Genomic DNA, 27,291 nt, shown 5'->3' on the forward strand with positions numbered 1-27,291 from the left:
GAGAACCCAACTGACATTAACAATCCCCTCTGGAAGGACTCACATCAGGCATTTGCTAGAGCCCAAATAATGTGATTTCAAGGTTTAGAGAAGGCCTGAGCTTTTCAAAAGAAAAGATGCCCTTTAAATGACAAGGGGCCACTTTATCTTCAGCCTTCTGTGTAAGCCTATGGAGAAGTCCCCTTGAAGCTAGCATCAGGTATGACAGGAAGACTTTCCGAATCCTTGAGGATAGTTTTTAGTGAAGTGGCAAAGGGGCTGTGTATTAACCCTATCATGTATCAGAATGTCCCATTTCTTTATGGTTCTCTTCCCAGTCCTCCTGTACTTTTTCATCCCTACACTCATTTTCCCAGACAAGGTCACCATCATCTCCCACCTCGATGATGGCAAGAGTCTCCTAATTGGCCTGTTTGCCCCCAAATGTTCCCCCTCAACTCTTTTTTCTCCCCAGTATGGCCAGACTAATCCTTCCAAATCACAAATGTCATCAAGCCACCATCCTGCTTGTATAACCTTTAGCGGCTTTCTCATCTGCTTCTGCTAAAGTTCACAATCTTGGTCTACAAGGCACTCCCGAAATCGGGCAGCTCTTCTTGCTAAGTGGGCCTTGGACATCTCCCGTCATAACCCTCATCACACTCATTGGAATTAGTTGTTTTATTAGTGTCTACTCTGCTGACCGCCAGGAATACAAGAATAGGAAGCATTTCTGTTGTGTGGTATCCACCTTTTCTGGCACTTAGGAGGAGTTCAACATATCTGTTAAGTGCATGTTGTTTCTTCAGTCTCTACTGATGCAAGTGGAAAACAAAGAACAAACGTCGGCTTGTCTTTGCCGGCATGATACTGTACTCTGACAAGTCCTGAGTGTGCACAGTACAGGTCTCTGAAATATACACATACATATATATATATTTAGGATTAGTATCCAGTTTACCAGAAAGTCAGCAGGATGGGGGCCTGGTTCAAACCTAGATTTTGGTGAAAAAAAAATTTCTCTTTTAAAGGAAGTTTTGATTTATTGGCCTAATCCAAATAAAGGTCTGGTGATCTTTTCTGAACTAAAGATCAGAACAAGTGGTTTCAGATAGATTATGTATCACCTCCTGGTGAGGGTGCCAGTTTGGAAGACACGGTTTGGAGGAAGAATATTGGAAATTATGGGACATTCTTGGTGAATGGTAATAGAAGATAGAATGTTGGAAACACGGATTAGGTCAGGAAATTCAAAATCCTGGCTCTGCCACTCACTACAAGGGTAACCCAGGGTGGGCCCCTTACCTTCCTCAACTTCAATTTCCTTTTCCAATAAAATGAGTATAGTTCTATCTGCTCCCTTAAAAAAAAATTCAAAGGACTTAAGACTCACAGATATGAAAAAAATTTAGATAGTAGGAAAAAATTCTACGAAATAGATGGTAACATTATTAAATTTAATCCATCCTGAAGATTCCTCTGATAATGATTATGTGTGAAATACCTATTTTAAAGAGGCTCACAGGGACTTCTCTCTCTTGCCAGAATGACTATATTTTCAGTTGAAGACCAGCATGTATAATGCAAGGAACCCTGCTTCTCAACACCAGGCATCCATCTGATGGGCCCCACTGACACCTTTCCTGTACTTGGCAAAGATGTTCTGGTTGGAAAGCATTCAGTCACTTCTGTTTCCCCCAAAACCTTTCCCTAAGTTTTTAAACAGCAGTTGCTGTCTCTTATTAAAAGCTGATTGAGCCATTTTCTTTACAATTTCAAAAATGACTCTGGCTAATGAAGTTCTCCAAATTAAGGGTGAGGATGAAAATACAATGATAAAATAGCATCGCTAACATTTATCAAGCATCGTCCCTGCCCGTGTGCTAAGCATGCATGTTACATTCATTATTTTGCTTAATTCTAATGCCTCCCCTATGAGGTAGGTCCTGTTACCAAGTTCACTGTACAAGGACTCCCAAGTGAAGGGAGGTTAAGTAACTTGCCCAAGGTCACCCAGTCCGTTTACTGGTGGACCCGGGATTCATTCTCAGGCAGTCTGACTCGGAAGTATTTGTCCTTAACCACTGAGCACGTCCTCTGGGCCAGGTGATGTGTTAGGACTTCTGGATAAAACGATGAATATGGCAGGATATTTCTCCTCAGGGGGCTTGGAGGCTTTTAGGGGCACACATATCTTATCTTTCCCAGACTTATTCTTAGAGGAATCAGGACTATTTGGAAAATGGGCCACTAGCTAATTAATGAAGATGTTGAAAATGGAATTACTGTGCCTGTAGGGAACACTCCTCAAACGTAAAACTTACCAAACTCGGGCCTTCCCTGAACAGGAAAACAAGCCCAAACAAAGAGACCACCCATTCCCCAAGGCCAGGGGTCTGTCTCCCCAACTGCCCAGAGCCTGTCACAGCATCCAGCATCCAGCACTAGCACTAGCGGGGGCTTCGGACGCACTTGCTGGATGAATGAGCATGACGCGTAACGTAGCTGTTCAGACTTCTTAGCTTGCGCTGGGGCCTCTCCCAGGCCACCCACCCTGGTGCTCAGTATCTTAATTCTGATGGCCTAGGGGCTGTCAGGGATGGGCAGAAAGAGTGAGGGGTGTATGTGTGTGTGGGGAGGGAAGGACAACAGCACAATGTAATGTCACAAACGGACTGAGCACTTTGGGGGGGACGAATGACACTCCAGGTGTGTCGACCCCCTGTGACCAAAACCCACCCTCTGGGCATCGAATGCTGTGGTGGCAGCGTCTAGACAGCATGCTTCTGGGGTGTATATACATCGCTTATATACACATTTCTTTTTTTTTTGCTCATACACAAACACACACACAAAGACAATAGGAAAATAGAGGAAGGAAGACCATACCTTTCACTACCCTATCCAGATAGTGCGCTTGGGGAATAAAAGACAGGACATGTAAGGTAGGCTCACGTAAGTGCAACACTGCCTGCCACGGAACCATGCCAGGTGCTCAGGGGACACGGGGCGGGGGGATGTGCCCCATGTTTGGGACAGACCTGCCATGGCGGGGAAAACAAAACCAAAGACAAGATGACATGAGAGAGAAGGAGGGAGAGCAAGCACATTCTCCAGGAAGGGTCAAAAGGAACTTCAACTCATTCTATGATCCAGGGGTTTGGAAAGGTGATGATATAGAAGACATATGGATAGGGAAAACAGGAGAGAAAGGAGGATGGGAAGCTGCAAACGTGGCCATGCTCCTGCTCTGTCAGGTGTGTTCAACTTTATGGAAGACTAGAACTTGCCCTTTGTCTACCCAGAGCAGCGTCCAACTTCCGTGTGGGGGCAGCAGCCACATAAGAACAAGTGCTCCCTGCCTGGGCAGCGGGGCTTCCAGGGAGCTGGAACTCAGACAGGTGTAAACTTGGGATCATCTCTGATATGCACTAGGGAAGTGGGCCGAGGCTTTGGTCAAATATACCGCCAGATTATCTGTTTGCCATTCTTGAATTGGCCATGGATGCATGTGCCCACGCAGACTTGTATGCAGAATGCTTGGTGTTCTAAGTAAGATGCATTTCTCCTTGGTGCATCTTACAGAGAATGTAAGGTGCAGGTCAATGGATGTCACTGTGAAAACAAGAAAAAGAAAAGAAAACCTGGCCACTTCTCAATGCTTGTTAACTCGAAAGGCAGAATGATGTATGCTCTGTTTTCCAATGGAAGGGTCGCATCCAAGCACTGACTTACTTGGCACTCTAAGGATTTGCTTCTCTGCGAGGATGGGTGTCAAATGTTGCTCTGAAATTAACTCCACGGTGCATTCATGTGGCTGGGTGTTGAAAGCAGGGCAGTCCTCTTTGCTCCCAGCATCAATCAGTAGTATATCTCATCTTCCCCACCTGGCCTCCTCATAGCTGTTTGAGGGGCTTCCTTCCCACCCCTCTCTCTATAGCTCCCCCACATGTGCTCCCACAGTGGCCGGACCAATGGCTGTCTCCTGAAGGGCCTGATGCTTTCTGCCAGGCAGACCTCCGTCCTCAGCTTGATTTCATACATGAATCCAAAGCCCACTAGCTGGACTGGACTGCAATGCTGGGGCCTTATGTGGAAGCCCTAGGGATCTAGAAACTGCAAGAACATTCTTCCTTTCTTATAAAAAATATACATTTTATTTTTTCAGTCCTCTGGGTAGAAGAGACACTGTTGCTGGTCGTCAATATATATTTGCCTCAAAAGACGGGCGGATGAGAGGCTATGTTTCTAGTTGAGGTTTCCATGTGGTCTTTGTTTCTAGATGAAATATGCTCCTGGAGACTGCACAGCCAAGTGGAAAATTGGGAAATGGAGATTTTAACTGGGCCTGAGTGCTCCGCCTTCATTCTTATAGATGCTATGGAGTCCATGAGAGCACGAGACAGAAGAAAGGAAAGTGGAGGAGAATGGCATATTAAAGCAAGAGCGCATAAACAAAGCTGTGACATGCCGAACAATTAGAGAGAGGGCCGGCGCACTGGTAGCTCGGCCCAGGAAGCATCTCTGGCTAAGGTGAAGGCTCTCGATTCTTGGTTCATCTGTCACGCTTGTCTTAGTCAAGCTCATTCATCTCATGTTTCAGGGTGACCTAAAATTTCTTAGACATCACCTCCCGTGATATGTCATCTGAGAACTAATACACAGGATCTCCTGGACCTCCTGGCTCAGCTGGTGCTCTTAGCTTTCAGATCTGTTGAGTTTTGCAGAGTCGTGATCACAGATTGTTGTAATAACTGAACCCAGCCGCAGAAGAGCCGGAGTTTCTCTCACGGGGTTGGAAAGGATGGCGAGGCTGGGGAGACACCGTCATTGGGATCCAAGTGGCCATACCGCCATGCAGCATCCACTTGGAGGGAGTTCTCTCACCAACAAAACCTTGCTTCTCTCCAAACTTAATGGTGATATCCTGGCTCTGGTGACAGCGACAGACTATACCTCCTCTGTAGGCTAGCCTCCCCAAGCCTGGGGCTGACTTCACAGAGCTCTCGACCTAATGCCATTTTTTTTGTTGTTGTTGTTTTGCCATTTCATTTTTAAGAACAATTTCATAATAAAGATCTTTATTAAATGTAAATATGTTTCTAATACCTTTAAAAAGTGCTTACTAATTTTTCCAGGTCATGGGCAGGATGAACAGCCAGCAGAAGTGACTGAGGCACTCAGGCTGCAATCAGCGCTGTGGGTTTCAGGAGACAAAACTGGGCATTCGAAACTTCAAATTCCGGCTCCACAAATCACTGTACTTTCCAGCGCAGTGACCTTGAGCCACACTGTGGGTCCAGAAGCTGATAACGGCCAGTCAATACCAAATCCAAGAGTCTTCTGGGAACAGAATAGAGCCGTCTTCTAGTAGAGACAGAAGGGGTAACTGGATCTTTGAAGTCCAACGCCATTTATCTACAAAAGCCACATGCGGAAGTCCATACTGTTGTCCATGCTTCCATTGTTTGAAAATCTTGGTACATATGCCCTTGAGTACAGCCACTTAAAAATCCACCATGATTTTAAAATAATAACTTTCAGGAAAGATGACACAAAGTCCATGAGTTTGTATTGTGGATGGTGGATTCAGGACTTCACAAAATTCCCTCCTCTTTCTCCTCAGGACTTCGGGATAAAGACAGTGACAGCAGAGTCATCTTTCCTCTCAGGCCATGCTGATTTTTTCAACATTGCACAAATGTTTCTTATGCCCCTTCTCTATTCCTGTCACTATGCAAGTAGCTAGAGATATCGGTGGTGCACTGCTATTTATGACACAGACTCTGAGCCTTTGGCATGAGTCTGTGAGGTCTTAGATAGCTTCAGCATTTCTATGGCAAGCTTCTTTGCTTTGCCTGCCCCCAAACAAGTTTCCAAAAGTTTCTCTTAGGGTTATCCCAAGAAACTTCAGGGGCCCCTATCAAAGGCTGTGGAGAGCATGGCATGCAGCTCTTTGTTGTCCTTCTCTGGAAGCCTCAGCTGACTCTAACAGCTGTATCATCGGTACACCTCAGGCCAGATTAAACAAGGATCCTTACAGCCGGTGATGGTTAGGGTGCTTATAATCATGTAACTCCTTTCGATGTTTGACAAACCACCAAAGAGATGTTCCTGTTAAGATCTTGGATACATTAATCCCCTTCACTTTGGATGAAGGATCAATGGCCAGCGGCACCCACCTAAGAGGGACTCACAAAGCCTTACTAACCTCCTTCCAGTTGGCCACCCCTACCACATGTGGGCTAACATCTCCCAGAACCAACGACTCATCAAGCTCTTGCTCTGGTAACTTGGAGTAGACCCCTGTCCACTTTCTCTCGTCCTTGCCAGCATCTGTCCTGCCAGGTCACAGGTCCTGTTGTGAGAGAGTGCTCTGAAGCGTGAGGACAGGGTTATCACACAGGCTCTGACACCTTGTGAGGGTCTTGTAAGCTCTCAGTTAAGGACTGTCTGATTACAAACGAGAAACCTGAGAGCTACCATTCGAAAGTGGACAAAGGACTCCGGAAGACTGTGTGGCCTTTCTTTATAATCTCTTTTTATCGTGAAGTCAGGCTGGGCTCACTGGAACAACTGCACCATCACAGTATTATTCTGACCTTTACTCCCCGAGGAGGATTTGTGTAAGAATCAAGATTTATAAGATTGGACAGCTCTCCTGAAGCCTAGTAAATAATTCTGTGTATCTGGCATCTTGAACAATCACAGCTTTGGGGTCAAGGTTGGAATTTTACAGATGTAATCAGAAGCTGGCATTTCCCACACGTGTTTTGAGACTTTATAAAAAAGGGGTGCTGAAGTGAATAAAATGACGATTGTCGAAGTGATCAAAAATGATAGTACCATTTTCAAAGAAACAGGAAAAAAATTAGACACCTTCTCAAATTTAACTATGATTTTTAGCTTTTTCAAAAGAATTGGGAGGTCAAGGCCCCGACTTGAGACCCATGAAATTCCTGGAAAAGACATCCCTGAATATACTTTTGATGACTCTGTGTTGACCGTATACTTAAGAAATAGAGCCACACTTGAGAAATAGAGCTACGTCAATTCATCTTACCTTAACGTTTGGATTAGGAAAACTGAGTTTCATATATGTGACTGGGAGCATGACTGACAAGTTAGACTGAAAATGAAAAATCCCTTCTTATTAGTGGGATATTTTTAGGAGCAGGATAACTCAGTTTTGGGATGATGGCTGTGCAGTTCTGTGGCCAGTGGAGGAGGAGGCCAGAACATTGTCACCCCTGGAGGCCTCCTCCAGTCTCCCCCATGCTGTGATTCATGGAAGGAGAAAACAAAGCCCCTAGCAGCCAGGTGGTCTGCCCACAGGGCTTCCACCAAAGACCTTTCTTAAAGATGCAAAGAGACAGGTAATTCCCAATATAAGGAATTAGGATTCAATGTGAATAGTCTTGCTTTTTGACAAAAATGCTGTCATTAAAGAGGATGCTACCATCCATTTCCCTTTTGTTCTGAAAATCAACCTCTTCTGGAGAAAAATCAAGTAGCTTCCATAAAAGAAAAGATGGACTGAAGCCTCTGACAGGAGATATTTAATTCCTACTATAATAATCTGCTCGGGGAAATGTCACTGGGGTGAAAAGATTCTTATGCTGGGGACTTGACCATAAGGAGCCCAGACTTGTCTTGGTGTTTAATACCAGCTGACAGGTCATGAAACCATTCTTTCCTGTTTATGGAGGCAGCGGTGTGTAAATAAACAGGCCCTCCACTCTTGCTTCTACCGCGTGGAGGTCTCTGCATCAGTGTCGAGGATTCCAGCTTTTTCTCTGGCACAGAACGTGACTATACTCCAGCACATGAACCAGCTGCGTTATAATGACCTCTTGTATAGTAATGAAATCTGATAGCACGAGAAAATGTAACCCTTTGAATTTCTAACTTTTTACCCCAACAGTTTTTTTCTTTTCCTAAATGATCTTCAAAGGGAGTGAAGCTCCTTGGAAACCTAAGAAGGTGCTTCTTGTTCCCATCAAAGGCTAAAAAGGGATTTCTCCTCATTTCTATTCCGAAAGGAAAAAGAAGGCACCGCCATTGTTTCCCTCCTTTGCCTCTCCTACCGCTTCCCCTGCACTGAACCAGGTGACCGGAGCATTCCTTCAGCACTAAGGTGTTGGGTTTCTCACTGGGGATGCAGGTGGCCACAGGCAGAGACCCACAGAGAGCAAGTTGCCATGCGGGGAGATTAGACAGGGACAGAGGAAATGCTCACCACAAAATGAAAGGTAATAGAATTCCGAGCCAACGTCCTTTCATCTGAGCCACTATGACTAGTCCATTACTTCTTCAATGTCCTATGACATTTTTCTGGTCTTTGTGACTGTCGACCTCCCTCTTGAATCGTGCACATTTACCCTGATGCATTTCTTATCTGGAGGGCAGAGAGCATCTGCAATCCCAAGGAGGAATGTGCTCTTAACGAGTGACAGTGGGTGTGCGGGTGCGCAGGGCTGGGGGTGGGGTGGGAGGGGATGGGAGGGGGATGCTTTGACTTCTTGGCATCCAAACACACGGGCTATTCTTCAGGCCAGGCTGAGGCATATCCTTCCACAAGACACTAGGTGCAGCACAGCTGCTCACCAGCCCAGGCATGAATCATCTGCGATTGGGCCCAGGGCTGAGTTCCTGAAATCCCTCAGCATCATTTGACTGAGATGCTTTTATCTGATAAAAGTCTGCCATCCATAAACTTTCTGGAACTTGATAAGGTGAGCTGAGGACTCTGTAATTAACTGATGGAAAACAGGATGTACTCTCTCTGAGCTCTGCCTTTGGTTTTAATAGGGATGGCCCGCCCTTCGGGTGGGGAGGCTGAAAGGTCAGCCTGTCCTCAGTCACGGGGAAAAGTGAGGATGAGGGGAAAGTGGGGTTTAAAGAAGAGGGCCCCGCGAATGATGAGGGCCATTTCTCATGCACGGTTGTTAGGGGCCATTGTAAGGTTGGATGACATGGACATGAAGAAGCTGCCCAGAAGGGCGCATTAAGTCACTGAGGCACCTTCGCTGGGGACAAAGTGGGGAGGGCTGCCCTGGGCTCTGGAGCGGCTCTGTGAAGAGTCTGGGGTGGGCACCTAGGTTTGCAACTCGGAGCGCAACGGTAATGAGGAGCCGCAGCCCCCCAAGGATGTGAGCCCGATGCCTCGTAGAAAACCCGGACTCTGCCTGTGGACCGCAGAGCAAGCTGCTGGTACGGAGACCCTGCACCGAGGCTCTGGAAACCGAGCCTCAAATTCCTGTCCTACTTCTCATGAGCTAAGTGTCCTCAAGCCTCAGGTCCCTGAGAAGGAGGGAATAACACGCGTGCCTTCACAGGGGGACGCTGTGGAGTATGAGATAATGCAGTTAAAAGCCCTTAGCACAGGCTTGGCACATTGTAAACACTCAAAAATCAGAAGCCATTATTATTGTTAATAAACACAAGGGCTTCCACCGCCGTTTATCACCAGAGTGGTGTTGTGGGCGTGGGGATGATGAATATAGATTATTTCAGATTGCAAAACAGAAGGAATGAAGCCAAAAAAAAAAAAAAAAAAAAGGAGAAAAGCAGTGGCTCCATTTGCTCAAAATTCCTCTGTCCCTCAAAAGGTCTGGGGCTCGTCTCCCAGTTTCTGTAAGACCTAAGAGGTGACGTTTGAGCTGGAGAGGCACCCAGAATCCGGCCTTCCAAAGCCATGTGCTTGCCATCTAATCACAGACCCTCCGTTTGGAAAAAATGGAAGGGGAAGGAGTTAAAGCACACACACAAACCAGTTGATTCAATAAAGAGCTTTTGGTGAGTGCTCCTTCCAGGATAATAAGCCAAGCAAACGTCTGGCTGTGCTTAAGATCAACGAAAGCAGAAGGCAAAGCAGGAAGAAGGGAGTGGAGTGGTCGGCTTGGTCCGAGAGCTGCCAACGGTGCTGCTTCGGCAGGGGCGCTGTGAGGAGCCCCCAGAGAGCAGCGAGGAGACAAATGCAGACAGGATGGGGGCTGCGGACAGGGGAGGGAGGGATCCAGGCCTGATGGGAGGCAGATGTGGCCTGGGGCCTGTGGGAAGCTTTTCCCAGGATTCCGGGCCTGTCTCGCAGCTCAGGCCTAGGTGGCCGGAGGGTGTGGGGGGCTGAGAGCCAAGCCTAAGCCCTCCAACCAGGTCACGAGTTTGATCATAATGGCCACACTACCGAGCACTGTACTCGGTGCCAGCCTGTGCTGCGCTCTTTATAGGCATATGATCCCCATTTTATAGGTGAGCAGACCGAGGCTCAGAGACGCGTTGGGACAGCCCACAGCTGCTAAGTGGTGGTCGTGTGCCCTGCTCCCGACCCCCAGCTCCTCAGCACAGAGCCCTACTGCATCTGGCCCAGGAAGGAAACACAGCAAGGCACGCGAACCAGCTAACGCACATCTGGGAAATGCAGACTGGGAGGGAAAAGGTTAAAAATGCCCAATTGTGAGTTTAAGTCCAATCGCTGCTGGGAAATGCCAACCATAATGTCGCCAGATGAAAGGACTTTGTGCCCAGCTCCCACATGCGGACAGAGGCAGCATGCGCCCCACAGCAGACCCCCGGGACTGGGCCCGCCATACCGATGGTGCAGTGCTCGCCGTTCCAGCCTGGGCTGCACTCGCACTTGCCGTCGCGGCAGGTCCCGTGCTCCGCACAGCGCGGGTGGCAGGCCCGCTGGTCGCAAGCCGCCCCCATCCAGCCTTCCTCGCAGCGGCAGGTGCCCCCCACGCAGACACCGTGGCCCCCACAGTCGGCAGCACAGATCTCTGTGAGGAGGATGGCAGGGGAGGGAGGGGAGAGAATAAACACATTTTGAGCCGGTCATTGTTGGGAACAAGGGTCACACTTGGCTACCTACCTTGGCTCCTGGGAGGGACCGATCCAGATTCCAGAGGCTTGGGAGGCTAATCTCCCGGAACAATGACCCTTGGGTGAGAACAATTCTCCAGGCAAAAGCCCGTCCTGAGCCCGATTCCCTTCCCAAAAGAGGCCGATGGAAGGGCTCTGCTCTGTTTGCTTTCCCCTCCTGCCAGCCTGTCCCCGCTTTTGTGCTCGCCATGTCCAAGGGGGACCGGCCTTCTGAACAGATGTGAGGAAAAGTCAAATTTAATTAAAAACTGGTTATGTGTGAAAACAAAGTGAGGACGAGTCCCCGATGGCTGAGGGAAGTGCTCGTGGTCTGGCGCCAGCACGTGCAGGGGTCCGGGGCCGCATTTCCTTCCAGCCCTGACTGTCCTTGAGGCGGGGTGAAAGGGCGGTCCCCTGCACCCCGGCTGGGGGGGACTCTGGGGGCTGGTTCTGTGTTTTTGTTGCCTGTGCCCGTCTTCCTGCACACTGCCTTGCCACTCCAACTCCAAGCACCACCTCCATGGCCCTTCAGATCCAAAGCAAATAGCTGGGGGACTGCGTCACAGCCAGAGTCGAGGCACCCAGCCCTTCACAAAGGCCCGTCTGTGAGCCGGTGCAGAACACACATGGCCCAATTCACAAGCCCCTCAGGCGCAGGGCCCGTGACAGCTTCCCAGTTACACAGGCAGAGGTGGTGAAGGCTCCGGCATGGGATTTAGAAAACAGGTTGAGCGGCCGTGGCCGCGGATGCTCTCTGCCAGGGCTGTCGACGGAGACCCTGCCTGCAGTCTGTGCCTTATGGCCCGACAGTCTTCAAATGAAAACCCCAATGCTTTTGTTCTCTTGCAAACTAAATTAACTGGCACTGTGTCAGGTTGCATTTGCCCGTGACAGCTTGGAAGATTCCAAGCTATATTCCTAGTTTGGAAGCTACTAATAGTCTAGCTATTTTTGAAAAAGGAGATAAATCAAAATTAGATCTCAGAGGCTTAGATCTTCCATATCAACCTACAAGGCAATGGCTAGGATGTTTGCAAATTCAAAAAAACAAACGAAAAACCACAACACAACAGTTGAGTCACCATTTATGGGGTGTCCCTATGTCCGACGCCTTGTCAGGCACACTACCTGGGAAGGGACACACGACACGCAGGGACACACTGGATTTCTCAGCTGCCCAGAGAAGAAGGGCCCACTGTCAAATGGGTGCAGAGAGCCCTGACCTGGAGCCGGGGGCCCCCGGGTTCTGTGCCAGGCTCAGCAGCTTCTGAGCTGTGAGACGGGAGGCAGGGTCCTTGACGTCAGGGGTGTATCGAGTGTGGGCAGTGACGACGAATCCTCACAGTCCTCAGAGCGCGCTCGGTGAGGGGCAAGCTAGAAAAGGGCCTGGCAGAGATGCCGAACTCAAGGAAGGTTTCTCAGGACAGTGAACTTCAGACTCGGAGCCCAAGGACCCGGTGTGCAAGGCCCGTGCCTGCTCAGCCACTCATCTGCTGTGTGACCTCGGGGATGTCACTTCCCCTTACTGGGTGTTGGGTTTCCTCATCTACTTTGGGGGTGGGGGGGACTCTGATGGCCTCTAAGGTCTCTTCTGGCTCTAAGCCTGTGGGAGTCTGTGATGTAAACACCCTCCATGTGACACAGCATAATCTACACCCAAGGCCCAGCTCAAGGGTCTCTCCTTCTCTGAGAAGTCCGTGACTCACCCTGTGGTTATTCTCTTGTTCCTGGCCCTTCCATATTACATGGTAAACTGGTTTTCTGTTTCTGTGCCTGTCCTGCTTCAGACTAGGGATATCAGAGGCTGGACCGGATTCTCCTGATCGCCTCTTTGCTTGGTACCTGGGACAGAGCTAGGTACAGAACAGACCCTTAACTGAAGTTTGCGATAAGGGGTGAATCCACCTGTGCCTGGGGCTACAGGTGGCCTGAGAATGCAAAACAATTCATTAACACCCTGCTCAGCCTGGCTGAGGGTCAGTCCCAGCCTGTCTGGGCATTAGGAAAACCTGCCAGGTTGGGGTGGGGCTGTGGGCTAGCATCACTATATCCAGCAGCCCTCCAGGAATGCAGCTGTCTCAGGACATTCTTGGAGCTTCCTTCCCTTTCTCATACAGACAACGTCTGGACACAGAATGATAATCTCCAGGCCCCAGGCCTTCCAAAGTCCTGTCTCTGAAATTTCTAACCCTTCTGCACAGCAGTGACCCCTGGTGACTCTGGAGGCAGGGCCTGCCTCAAGGCTGGAACTTTCCCCTGAGACCTGGGAGGGACGATTAGTTAAGCATTTGTTTGGTTTTACTCAGCACTTTTTCCAGGTGGCGGTTTATGGTGTAAAAGTAAACAGCAAACAGCGCTTCTATTCACTGAGGTGTGAGCCAGCAGAGGGACAGGCTGCTGGGGCCAAAGCCTTGGTGTTTTCAGGCAGCAGAGCACACAGAGTTCAAGGGGGTCTAGAGCAGAAGGGGCAGCCTTTCCCCAGCATTTGCCTGACTTGAGGCCTTGGCTAACACGTAGGCCATTCCTACATTAATTAATCTGAAGGCAGTGTGGATGAAAGAGCATGAGACTTCGATGTGGTTCCAAATATGTTCTACCAGTTATGTGACCTTAGGCAACCTATCCGATGGCTGAATTTCGTTTCCTCCTTCTGTAAAATGGGGATGGTGGCAGCACCCCTTCGGGGGGGGGGGAGCCTGATACAAGGTAGGTATCAGTGCATTCATACTGATTCGTTCATTCTTCCAGTAGTATTCCAAGCATGCCTACTATGTGCTCAAGACCATGGCTGGTGCTCGGAATACACAGAAAAACCAGACCTAATCTCTGTCCTCTGGGAGATCAGAATCCGGACGAAGCTCAACCCAGTCCTGGAATCCCAGAAAGATCCAAGTCATCCGCGGTGGTTCGTGCCGCACCTTCCTGCTGATACGCAGCGGAGAAAACACCACGAACCTTAGAATCAGACAGATTTGGGCGTCACCCTTGGCTTTTCCACTTATTGGCTGGGTGAGCTGCAAGTTGTAAGTTATGAAATTCACTGAGCCTCACTTTCTATTTCTGCGAAACAGGTATAATAATTCCCATTCCATCCATCTCACAGGGTTGGTGTTAGATCAAACGAGGTAATGTGTGGGGAAAGTCATTTCTGGCTTAATAACTGACACTTACATCAGGTTGTAGAGTTTACGAAGCACTGTTCGTATATAATTTCTCATTGAACTATCGCAACAGTGCTGTCAGAACCCCTGGTTACTATCTTCCCTAGAGGTGAGGCTACTGCCGACACGCAGAGAGCGAGCAGAGTCCACAGGGTCATGTGATCACCTGGCGCTTCTCCCTCGTTTTGACAAGTCTCAGACCACCGTGCGGACAGACATTATAAGATTAAGGAAACTGATCAGCGAAGAGGCAGGCTCTCCTTGTGGGGACCTCCTGGCTCTTCTAGCAGATCTGTCTCCTTTTCTGGTCCTGTTGCTTATCTTTTGTTACATCCAGGTCAGCCCCTGAATCTATGTGAAATGAGATGAGATGCCCTACGTAGAATCTCCCAGACACTCAGGCTCACTTTTGTCATCTGGAGACTGCTGGGCTGTCCATCCAAAGCCTCCGTTTCCTCGCCAGTTTACACTAGACATGGTCTCCTGGCATGAAGCTAAGGTGGCCTGGTGGCTGGGCACCTCTCCATCAGCCTTTTACAAGCTGGGTTGTGAGCTCTTACACATTTTAATGGAAGGGGCCCAAACAGGGTGACCTTGATGTTTATGGGGTGCTAACTGATGGCAACACAACCTGTCAGTGTTCAGGCTCTCCTCTGCAGATGGCCCCTCTGCTTGCGTGGGAGACGCACTGACTCTGATGGGAGCAGAAATCGGAGCTGCTACTTTATCATTTGGCCTCGAGTTGTAGGCTCTGTTGTTATTTTTCTTATCTGTCTCACCTTTTTCCCCCTCTTGAAATAAAAGGAACAGCTTTAGTTTTCCTTCTTGATTTTGCTTTGACATTAAAGCAGACAGAACTTCCCAGAGGACTGCTGGAAACGAAATAGGACGATGCTGAAGAATGGGCTTCAACAGGTCATCTGCTCCTTACGTAACATAAGGGGGACTCTGTGAAATTTGGGTCACTGCTCCTCTCCAGTCCCCGGTGCCTGACGAGTAATGTGGGGATGACGCCAACAACTGGAGAGGGCTGTTGCAGGAATTCCTCTCACTTGTTTAATTTCTTGAGTGCCCACCATGTGCAAATTCAACAGAAGGCGCTGGGATCCAATGGTGGTTGTGACAGGCGTGGTTCTCTCCTGACCTCAGGGAGTTTACATTCCAGCAGAGCACACGGATATAACTGCTGTCAGTTACACAAGTTAACGTGGGCAGAAGCGAAACTTCTACAGAGTGCCTGGCACACAGTTTGGGGTATGATAAGTTCTGTACACAGACTCTCGTGCGAGAGAAAATGAGGGGCAGCGGCATGTGCACTGGACTGATGTCCGAACAGCAGATGTGAACTCTGACTTCGGTAACATACTTGGTACAAGCGAGCACTTGATCGATGCCCATTGACCTCCACATGATAAACATCGGAGCTTACTGGCTGAATGCTGGAAGGGTCGGGCCCTGAGAGGAATCTTTTGAAGTACTGTGGAGAATATCATCCGTAGGGCAGACTTGGGCTCAGACTCTGACTCCCCAGTTTCCTTGGGTCCTTGTGGAGTCCTTGGAGAATTGACTCAATCTCTCTGAGCCATACTTCTTCACGCCCGAAGTGAGGAGGGTAATCATGGTCCCCTCCTAGGTGAGTAGGGATCATGGAAGAAAAGGGTATACGTGAAAGGCCCCGCGTAACTTATGTTATGTCCAGAATCCATCGATGAGGACTTAAGACATCTGGTATCAGCAGACCTGTTACTCACCTAGCAGAGGGGCATCTTCCTGAAGAGCAGAATGGCAGCTTTTACAGTAAGTAGCCAAAATGTAGGCATGCTTTCTCTAGTCACCTCGCAGGACACCATCCGCCAAGACCATCAAAACCCAGTGAGAAGCCATTTGTATTTGTAGCCTTGGCTTCCTCTTGAAATCAGGTGAAAGTCCCCAGCCATCCTAATGTTCTAATTCTGGGCCTGTGAAGTTCTTGACTGAACCATACAGGACCCTGGAGATGAACCAGGTCAGGCCCAAGAACAAGTTAGCTCTTCTCTGAGGGAGAGCCATGCCCACACATCTTCCTTCTGCCCTGCCTCACTGGTGTACATATGTCTGTCTTCTCTCTAGACTAGGAGCCCCCCTAATGGCAGGCTCTAGCTTCTTCTCAACTTGGTTCCCTGGCAGCAGGCACCAGACATAGCACAGCATGAGAGCTCAACAAATATTTGTTGAAAGAACAGATGAATAATAATAATTAAAAAAAAGCTTCAGAGAAGAAGTGTTATGTCAGTTGGCCTCAACTGTGTCTCAGTGCCCTACTGTACACAATTTATTTGGTTAGATATATTCACACAGGGGCTCAGTCTCCTTTGTGCCTAATCTTCTTAGAAACTCATCTGCAACCTGTGACTGAGATCTCTGTAATTTTAACGGGTCTCAGCCCATACACCCCCACGCACACCTTCCTTCACGCTGCTGCCCACGTTACACCCATTCTCCTTCCATGGTGTGGAAGCCAGTAGGCACGTGAGGAAGAAGGGAAAAAGGGCAGGGAAAGATATAAGGTTTGGCTATTGGTTAATGGTGCCCCTAAAGTGTATACATAAGGGAAAACACTGCCCCAGGCTCCTCTCATTAAATGTTAATCCCCATAAGAGCCTGGATGAAGCCTGGGACCTAGCGCAGCTACGTTTTAATTTGTCTGGACTTACTTTACAATCCTGTTCATTAAAATAGCTGGTAGGGGAAGCTGTGGCGTGCCCCTAAAGGGACAGACTTACATATATTTTTCTCATAAAATTTCTTTGACTTGGAAAGATGCTCAAAACTGCCACAAGTAGGGAATGGAAGGGACCCCCACCCAAGGCTCTGTGTGCCTTCCTGCTGAGCAAGGACCAGATGCAGGCGAAACAGAGTCTGGGCCCCATGTGACCTCCCGGGAAGTCCTTTAATAAGTCTGTATTTAGCACTAAAAGGGATAACAGGGAAAATGGTTCTATTTTGCTTAGGACCTGAGATTCTTAGAATGCCCTTAAGAAACTTTAAGAGAGGAGGGTTAAATAATTTTAAATGATTCCTGCTAGGATTTTCTGTCTTATCACTAGCTCATCGGAGTTAGTGCACAGCTTGGGGAATTTCTCTGAAATCCTGGTACACATTAAGTCCAAGCCACACTAGATAGCATTTGAAGCAGAAATAAGGAGAAAATGTAGAACCCTTGTTGGTGGCACACAAATATTATCCCATGAAATCCTCACAACAGCCCTGCAATGGTGTGTTCATTCACGCATCGGGGTAGAGGAAACAGCTTGGAGAGATTAAGTGACTTGCTCAAAGGTACTTGACTAGAGTGAAAGGCGACTGTGATTAATGCAGCTCTTTGGTCTGCGACTTGTGTGACCAGGTTGAGGCGCAAGCTCAGCTGTAATCTGACACATTCCCAGGACTGTTAGTTATGTATCAGAGCATCACCCCAGCTACAGAACAGGATCTCTGAAATCAGTCTGAGCCTCCTTCTTCACCCTGACCCAACGTTTACCATATTAAGTACTTTTCCTTCTGTTTGTGTATCTGTTTACCTGTCTGTTCATCCTCCATCTGTCTGTCTATCCAGCTATCTGTCCAATCCACCCAACTATCTAATCAACTAACCAGCTATCCAGTCACTGGCCATCTAACAGCCCATCTGTCTATCCATCTGTCCATCTGATTCTGTCCATCCATTCATCATCCATCCATCCATCCATCCATCATCGATCCATCTAGCTCTATGACTTGGACAAGTTACTTCATCCTTCTGTGCCTCAGCTTTCTCATCTGCAAAATAGGGTTTAGACACTAACATCTCAGGTTCATCTGTCAAGCTTAAATGAACACCACGTAACATGCCCCATACCACGCACATCTTTCACAGGGTAAACAATGTATGGCAACTGTATCATGTTTATGTGCTGGAAAGAACCAGGAGAAGGGAGGGCTTAATGATACTGGGGAGAGCAAGGGGATGATGTGAATACTTGAGGTGCCCCTTAGCAGCTGGTGAGGACCAGATCTGGAGCATAATCTGGGGGACAGCACTTTGTGGGCACCTCATCTTTTGGAGGGGGGCATGTAGGCAGAGACACGTTTAAGGGACAGGCCAGGATCATGGAAAAGCACTTCATCAATGGCTTCAATGTTCTCAGTGAGGTAGGAATCTCTACTGATGGATGGATGTGGCCATTTAAAGAGCGCCTGGGGAAATGAGAGCAAGAAGGCACAAAGTACAAGAAGACCTGCAGCTGGAAGGGCCCAGGAAAGGCTAAAGATCATGAACATGAGGTGATCTGGCTTCCAGTGCTCAGAAGTGGGCTGTAAGCTGAGAGATGGTGAGTGGTTGGGATGGTCGTGGGTTTTGCAAGGTGGATGTGGCGAGAGGCACAGAAACAAGGGGGCTGTGGGTCATGAAGGAGAAGAGCTGGAGGCGAAGGACCATGGGACTAGGGGAAAAGGATGGAGAGGGAGGGAGCTGGTGTTGGGCAGGAAGTGGCCTGCCTCTGGATACGGGATCTCCCTCAGGTGGGTTTAGGGGTAAGAGAGAAAACAAGGAGAAAAACTTAGAGGAGCCGTTTTTGTGACGAGAGTGAGAGGACACTTCAGAGATGCTCTAGTCATTCTGTAGACAGGAAAATAAGGGCTGAGAGAGAAGTGCCTGTCCTTTGCCCCACAGGGACATGTATGTCAGCATTTGAGCAAGAACTTGACGGCTGCCTTAGGAAATAGTCATGGCAGGGGCCAGCTAGACAAATGGCTGAAGAGAGGGGGCTTAGCACACTCTGTGGTCCCTCCTCTATGCCTCTGTACAAGCCGTTTCCATGGTCTGGGTTCCCCTTTTACCTCGATCTTCCCACGTTCAACTGTAAGTCAGCTTCGAGTTCTGGCTCCTCCTCTTTGAAGCCTCCTTCTGGTGCCCCAGCTAGAGAGTCTCCCCTCCAGCCTTCTCAAAACGCTTGATGAGAACTTTTATCAGGGTCACTAGTCCACCTGTTGCCTCCCCAGCCCTGCCACTGCCAGCCTGAACACTACACTCCCTGGTGAGTCTCACACAGGAAATCTATCTTCATCCATGTAACTATTCAAGGCTCTACCATTTTGCACAGAACAGAGGCTAGAAATCACACACGCTGGTATAAGAGCTTGCTCTGCTACTTCCCAGCTACATAGCACACCTCTGAGCCTTAGCTCTGTCCTTTATTCAATGGTGAAAAGGATTCCCATCTGTGGGAACCCTAAACTTGATTTGAAAATATACTGAGCACCTACTATGTGCCAGCTACTCCTAGAGGCTAGGGATTCAGAAATGATATGAAATTATCCCTATCCTCAAGGAACTCAAGTCTACCCACATGTGTACAGGAGCACCAACCTGCCAGCAGGCTCAGCACACAGTAGGACACTTAAGAGTTACCTTTCTTTCCCATGGAGAGATACCCCTATATCCTTATATCAACATAGGTTTCAATAAAGCACCTCCCTTCCTCCTTCTCTCACTAAATTGGGCGGATAGTTTTTAGTCCCAGTGCAGGTTTCAGGAAGAAGCCAGAAGGAGAGGAAGGTACAGGAAAAAAGCCTTCAACTTCCTTAAGGTAATTAGTTTCTTTTTGACACAAGGCCAAACCCAAGCCACTCTCGGGTGCTTTTCAACTTCCATCCCTCTCACCAGAGGGTCAGCGCTGTTCTCAGCCCTGCTCTGTCCTACAGATCTAGCTGGCAGAAAGCTAATGAGCCTTGGAAACCACATGGCCTTTCACCTCACTCGAGGAGCTTGGAGCACTTTCAAACCAAGCCGAAAAGTGGATTCCAGGATATTGTGCTTAGCAGTCTCTGCACCTATCCCCCCAGTACCAGAATTTCGAGCTTTATGAAGCACCTATCACAGGAAGTAGTAAGCCACTGCTATTCATCTTAATTGGCGGGTATCTGGCTTCCTGATTAGAGGAACCTAGCTCCAACCTAGCTTGAAGGAGGCCTCCCAACAGGGTCTGACTTTGCAGAAGGATAACAAGGGAGCATAGAAGCCACACAGCATGGCCAGGATGTGGACTTCTGGCCAGGGCTGGAACACTCCCCAAACCCCACTGACAGGGCCCAGCTGGGTGAGCTGAAGAGATAGCAATGTTCAGTCCTCTTCCCAAAGATCCCCGGCCCTGATATTCTTCTGTGGAAGGCCCATCTCTCTACCCGGTCATGTGCTCACCTGTCTAACTAGCTCTTGGACACCTCCACCTAGATGTCTCCCTGGCACCACCAACTACATGCCAATATTAGACTAAGCTTTCCAGAACCAAACCTCACCATATCACACCTCTGCCCAAAATTTTTCAGTGGCTCCCACTGACAGATAAAACCTAAACTCTTTCAAGGCCATTCGTGACTGACTGCCTGCTAACTTCCCTCACCTCTTCTCCTTCTCTCTTGTGCCACAAATACCCTAAGCAAAGCCACTCCAAACTACTGCTCTTTCCTGGAAAACGCCAGTTTCTGCTGCATCTTTGTACACATTGCATTGATTTGATTTCTACAATGGGTTGCTGCAAGGTGCTTGTCTCTTCCTTCTCTCTCTGCCAACTCAAACCCAACCTCCATCACCCACCTTAAAACCCCACTTCCTCCAGGAAGCCCTCTGATCACCATGGCTGAAAGCAATCACTCTTTTCCTTGAGGCCCTGTAGTACTGCCAGGTACCTCGTGGTCAAGATCCAGTTTACATGGCTCTTCGCAGGGGTATCCAATGAAACGAAACCTTATGAACCTCAGCCTTGATTCCTGGACAGTATCAGCATGAACCTTGGAAATGGCCAATGGCAGAGTTATGCCAGAGATAAACATGGGCTCTGAGCCTAGAGAACACTGGATTTGAACTCTTGTTTTCCCGGAGTGTCTCTGGGCAGATCCCTCAAACTCTCTGAACCCAGGATCCCTGGGAATAACACCATCTCCGGCGCCGGGGGTTATATATTTATTGTCCCTATAAATCATGAAGCACATACATGAGGAGCTCTGTAAAATGTAAATACAATTTCCATTCAAAGAACAGTTATTATTTTAAAATTACAAGTCATATAGTAGCAGTTTGATTCAGGAAGACGACTGGAGATTGTGTACAAGTCTTCAGCTTGGGTGTCCAAAGAGAAACCTGATTCTGAAGCCCAGTTTCAGGAGGGCTCATATTTACATACTGAAGAGCTCCAGTTCGGATAGAAAATGTTCTAGGGCTGTCAGGGGAAATTCTACTAAATTACAAAGCTGCCAGCTCCTGGTTTATCAACCTTTAACTCTGGCACTATTTAGTACTATGCCTGTCTGGGCCCAATTTCCCGGTCTTTGATTAAATGCTAGGAACTGACCATCTCATTGTGTCTCAACCTACACGCTACTTCCCAGACAGCTGGTGGGCTCTTCTCTGCCTCCAACACCTCCTCTTCTTTCTCTGCCTCACTGTCAATCTCTCCGATATTTATTATTCTGAACTTCGATTTCAGGCTATCACTTGCTGTTGGGAAGGGGTACAGGAAATGTCAAGTCTCAAGGATATTATTCCTCGGCTGAAATTCTAGCCTCGGGTTTCTTCTTCCGTAACATACCTATACAGAAATAGCCCCGCCTGATCATTTCCTTTTGATGTTTCATTGGATGTCGGTGCTGTGCTTTCTGGGCTGAGAAGCTAATGCTTCTCAGAGAGGGAACAATTCCGGCTACACACATGAGACTTGTAGCAGGGAGAATGCTCCACGCTGAATCTAATTTTCTCTCCCATCCATGAACATAAGACAATTTCTCTGGCATTAAAGCATCTCACTCAGTCTTTCTGTCATTAATAAGAATTAAATTCTGTTTCCTCAAATTTAAATGTAATTATATTTGCCTCGTAAATAAAATTGAATTACCATTTTCAAAATTTAGCACTAATGCAAATGCTATGTTTAGAGCTTTAATTTTTTTTAACCCTGTTACTACTTTCAGCTTATTCTTATTTTTTTAAACATCGGGCTTATTTTGCTGTCAACTGTGACTTAATTTGATAACAGAGCTTTTCCGCTCCCTATCTATGCAGTCATATTTGTTATTAAGTATGCTTTAGGATTTGTGTTTCTTTTTGGAAGGGGAGGAGAGGAATAGAGAGGAAATTGGCAGCTCAGAGGATCTGCGTTTGAATTCTGAAGGTCCCCCCTCAGCGAAGGTGGGACCTAGTCCAGGTTAGGCTGAGAGAGCTAAAGAAGGTGTCCTGACATGAAGGCTGACAGGGAAATCTTCAGTGGGCATTGAAAAATCTTTTAATCCAAGATTTTCAGCAAGGCACTCAGTGGACACCATGGTTTGGACTCTGCCTACCTTTCTGGTCTTACTTCTTCTACCTACCTCCACGGTTGCCACTCTCCACTCAGAGGCAGGATTTTCCAGATGATTCTCCTGCACACCTGTGTACTTTGCACACGCTGTGCCCTCTGCCTGGACTCCCCCCTCCCAACACCCCGCTAACGGTCTGGCTCACATGTCTCCTCCCTGGGGAAGATGGTCTCAGCCTCCGCTCTCACCTGTCTCCTGGCTGAGCTCACTGCTCCTGCCTTGTGCTCCCGGACCCCACATACACACACCAGTCCGGGCTCTTATCATGCCACCTAACTAGGTCTTGCCTCCTGAGTGGGCTGCGGTTCTCTGATCCTTGGTGCCCAGAATAGTACCCAGTGTGCAGGGAGGCTGGGAAGGGCCACACGTGCGTGAGGTGGATGTCCGGTACTGTCAGGGGCAGGGGCAGGTCTGGAGCTGTTCCGGATGCTCTCTCTGCGAGGCTGTGCTCCTCTCTGGAATCGAGCTCAGAAAGCTCATTATCTGGCAGGAAGCTGACGCTAATGCTGTTTGGGGATAACTATGTCAGCACATTAATAACTTCATCTAGACTCGATGACCAGTGATGGGCCGGGGGGGTGGTGCTGGCAGAGGGTCAGAAACCACAAGGAAGCTGAGCCACTGAGAGAGAAAGCAAGGTGTTCAAGGTTACGCAGACTCAAATCCAGGTCTGGCTCCAAACCTTCACCGTATAAAATGTTCTCAGACTTAAATTTGCGAGAGTCTAAGGCCTGTTTGGCTTATTTAGATTTAACCATGCATTCTAAAAACATACACTTTATTTATTGAGTGCTTACTGAATGCCAGCACCATCCTAGGCATTTTATACATATGTAGTAAAGCTAATTTGAAAAACAACCCTGCAAAGCAGGTATTATTAGCCCTATTCTTTGGATAAGCTCAGTCTTAAAAATCTAGCTTGGTCCCATTCCAAATCCCATGTAGTTCTTTCTGACTGCACATGCTACCTCGAAACCCATCCTCTAAATCTCCACCTGTTATCTCATGAAACTCAATTGCAATGAAATGATAAGCATCATAAACCACCAGCATGGGCATTTTACAGGCAGAATCTCTGCCACGTACTGCTTCTGTGAGCCAGCCACCCAAAGGAGTGAAATGTCGCAGGAGGGCCCTTACACATAAAAGTCATTTATGGAAGACAAGACTGGAGAGAGCTCACAGAGCAGTGGAAATGAGCAGTGAATTTATGAGGCTGAGGACCGAGGCTACTGGGCTGGGGTGGAGGGAAAGGAGCACCCAAAGGAGAGCCAGCAGAGGGGCAAACGGCGGATCTAAGTGACCTCATCTGAAAGGGTGTCCTGGAAAACATCGAAGAGCCTGAAATCTTCTTAAGAGGTCATTAGGCTCTAAAAGAAAAGGAAATTTTCTACTTGCAAGGACCATCTTGGAGAGGTTAAATTCCTTCCCTTTTCTAAGGCAGCTCAGAGTCAAGAGGATGAAAATTCAACTAAAGCACCTGGGGTTGGTGGGGAGAGTCATTCAGCTCAGCAGTGCTGCTGAGCACCCCACTTTATGCACAAGCTGATGAGGCATCCAGCCCGCTACGGCCGCTCCCTGGGGAAGACGGCTTGAAGGAGGTGAAACGATGCCAGCTCTTGTCCAGGAGGGGTCTGGCTGGCTGGCAAGGCACACGGAACCAACATGAGCTAGGTCTGGGAACTGACAGAGAAGATGCCCAGGGATTTTGGTTTTAGCTCTGCAGGGCACACGTGCGTGAGCGTGTGTGCATGCGTGCAGGGGTGTGGGGGTACATTGGGGTGGGGAGGAGGGGCCTCAGAGAACAGATTAGACTGGTAGTGTGCTGGGCTCTTCCTGGGCAGAGCCTTTAGCTTCTTCTTTGATGTGTCACTGGGTAAGTCATTTATTGAATAATCGCTGAGAACCTAACCCATGTCAGGCCCTGTGCTAGGGATACTGGTAGACCATGACCTCATGGGGTTCACAGCTTGGCAAGAGAGAGGCACGATGGCAATATATTGCTCAGTATACCACAGAACTTGGGAGAGGCCTTGGAGCCATATCTGGTTTGAGTTGGACTCTGCCACTTACCGATAGGGGGATGCTGGCAAGGAATCTAACTTTTCTGAGCTTCAGCTCCTTGTCTGAAAAATGGAACTGGTAATACTTTCTTTACAGTTTTCATATGAACCTTAATGAAGATAATGGCTGTAATGCACTTAGTTCAGTAGTTGGTACACAGTAAGCACTAAGAAATGGGTGGCTCTTTAAGTAATGCTCCATCCTTGTAAGGAAACCTCTTTGGATGGAAAGGGGGCTTGAGGCAAGAGCTGAGGACTTGGAAACAGAGCTCCTAGACTTAATTCATACTCTGCCACTGCTGAGCTGCGTTACTTTGGACAAGTCATTTCCTGTCTCCAGCTCTTTACCATCTGTAAAACCACAGCACCAGCAATCACCACGACCATCATCACTACTACCATCCCCCAAGACTGGAAAAGCCAAGTCTCACTGGGTCCAGGGTTGAGGACACCGGTGTGCGGGGGGTGGGGCATATAACCCGTGCTCTTCCAGGCCAGAGGCATTTGTCCCAACAGTTATCTTACACCGTTGGTCAGGAAGGAATATCACATGAAGGAGGCTAGATTTCAGGAGGAATTTCGGGATGAGACTGGAAGCCAAGCTGCTGGGAACTTGGGGGTCTGAGTAAATCCTTATACAAAATCTGACTTCCCTGTTTCCACAAGCGTAACTGAAGTGCTGGGGAGCTTGTCAGCTCACATTTCATTACGGGCTGGTTTTCGAGTGTAGGGCATGTTGATTTCAGCTGCTTTCATTAAATCCTGTTCCCCAGGCCAAACAGTGAGACATCTCTTCATCTCAGAAGAGGTGGCCCTCCTTCCTATGAGGGCCCGGTGGTGACTTCTGCCAACCCCACGACTCACAGTCAGTGCCGATGGTGTGAGAAGCACTTCGGGTGAGCTGCTGGCCTGCAGCCCCTGATGGGAAGGCTCTGGACAGTGTCTGTGCCAGCCCCGCCATGCCAGGAGTAAAGAACACACAATGCGATGGGAGCTGCCTCTCACCGGGGGTCCAAGTCGAGCCAGACACGGCGTCAACCACTTAACCTACATTTTCTCACTGAATCCTGACAGCAATCCCTTAGGTGATTTTACTGTGAAGGAAACTGAGGAAGGAGGAGAGGGGAAGCAACTTGCCGGAGCCATTCTACTAGCAGGGAGCAGATTCTCTGAGATGAAGTCCAGTGCCTGTCCCACCACCTTGTAGCTAACCCCCGAACACAGAGACAGCCCCCCAGCTTCAGCAGCAGCCAGTCAATAAGGCAGCTCTTGCTTAGCTTCACGGCAGAACTCAACAGTTTTCAAACCGCTTCCACTCTGTGAAAGCGCCCTCGGTAGGGAGGTCGAGAGAGTCGCGGAATGCTCACTCTAGCCAGGCACTGTTCCATGCGCGCACAGACACCTGGTAATTTGATGGTCACGTGACCTTTGAAGGCGACACTGTGATCTCCAGTTTCAGATCAGGAAAGTGAAGTCAAGAAAAGCTAGCACCTAAGGAGGGCACGTATTGCATGGTGCACTGGGTGTTATACGCAACTAATGAATCATCGAGCCTTACATCAAAAACCAGGGATGTACTGTATGGTGACTAACATAATATAATAAAAAAAATTAAAAAAAAAAAAAGAAAGAAAAGCTAGCACCTTGCCACTGTCACAGTTATCACACGGCAGAGGCGGGACTGAGCCCAGGCAGGCTCCGCCCATACGGGGCTGGTGGTGAGATAGCACCACCTTCCAAGTGCCTTCCCTCCCTTCAGACTGGCTTCTGGAGGGGAAGGGACAGCTGAGCAGAAACAGTGGCCTGTGGAGAGGCGACACGGAGTGCTGGGCCGCAGTTGAGGCCTGGGGCCCCAGGCTGAACATGGGCTGCCAGCCTCCTCAGGCCCCAGTGTGCCTGAGGCAAGCCTGGCAACTCCCTGAGCCTCCGGGTGAGAATGCGGACAATGTCCTACCTGGTCACCCTGCCCACGGGGCTGTCGTTGTGGGGGTGCATGTGCGTGTGCGAAATATCTCTGTAGGCTGGGAAGCACTCGACAAACACAAATTGCTATTACTATTGCCGTGGGAGACGGTAATTTTGAAGCCATCTTCGAAATTCCTGGCCGGGTGGCAGTCATGACACTGTTTGAGTCAGCTGTACGTTGGGATTTAAAAACTATAATCCACATTTCTGAAAGGGCATATTTCATCTGGCCTCTATCAAATGTCTCCATTAATATCAAGGGCTCTCATCAGTGGCTGTTTTAATCATAATCGTCACAGCAGCTAACATTTACTGAGCCCATATCTCGAGCCGAGTAGCATGCTAAGTGCTTCTTTAATATCACCTTAAATAATTCACCACACGATGATTTTCCAAATAATAACCCCGGAAGGCAGGGACTGTCACCGCCTCCGTTTTACAGCTCAGGGAGGGGAAGGAACTTGCCCAAAGCTATAACTAGTACATAGCAGGGCCAGCGTTTGAACCAAGGTTTGTTGGGCTCAGGGACGCTTCTCATCACTCGGAGCTCCTCTGCCTTTGCACTGGAGGCCACACGCACGTTTGACACCAGTTATGGGGAGCGGTGTGCACAGAGTTAAGGAAGACGAGCCCTCACGGTTCTATTCCAAGTCCCTTCCAATGGGTCTGCTGTCTCCTTTTACAGGACCACCTAAAGAATACCTAATGATCTCACCCGAAGTCATACCTGTCTCCGTGAAAGGCTGTACGGTTTCATCGGGGATTAACAATGCACAGACAGCTATATACCTATCATAAACGAGCTTTGTGGCCACATAACAAACAATACAAGCCAGTGTAGCTTCGAGAGGACCATTTATTATATTGCTGTAAATGGAGCTATATAAAAAGAATTA

The 27,291-nt window shown here is 48.5% G+C and overlaps 1 protein-coding gene across 1 annotated transcript in view; it reads right to left on the reverse strand.

Annotated features, from left to right (window-relative positions):
• TENM4 (teneurin transmembrane protein 4) overlaps positions 1-27,291 on the reverse strand; it is a 220,777-nt gene that overhangs the window by 112,303 nt on the left and 81,183 nt on the right. The window contains exon 9 of the mRNA XM_040630912.1: positions 10,572-10,757. Within this exon, the coding sequence (XP_040486846.1) occupies positions 10,572-10,757 (186 nt within the window). The remainder of the gene's footprint in view (positions 1-10,571; positions 10,758-27,291) is intronic.

The sequence above is a fragment of the Ursus maritimus genome, unplaced genomic scaffold (genome assembly GCF_017311325.1).
Source record: "Ursus maritimus isolate PB19 unplaced genomic scaffold, ASM1731132v1 scaffold_16, whole genome shotgun sequence".
Classification (NCBI taxonomy): Eukaryota; Metazoa; Chordata; class Mammalia; order Carnivora; family Ursidae; genus Ursus; species Ursus maritimus.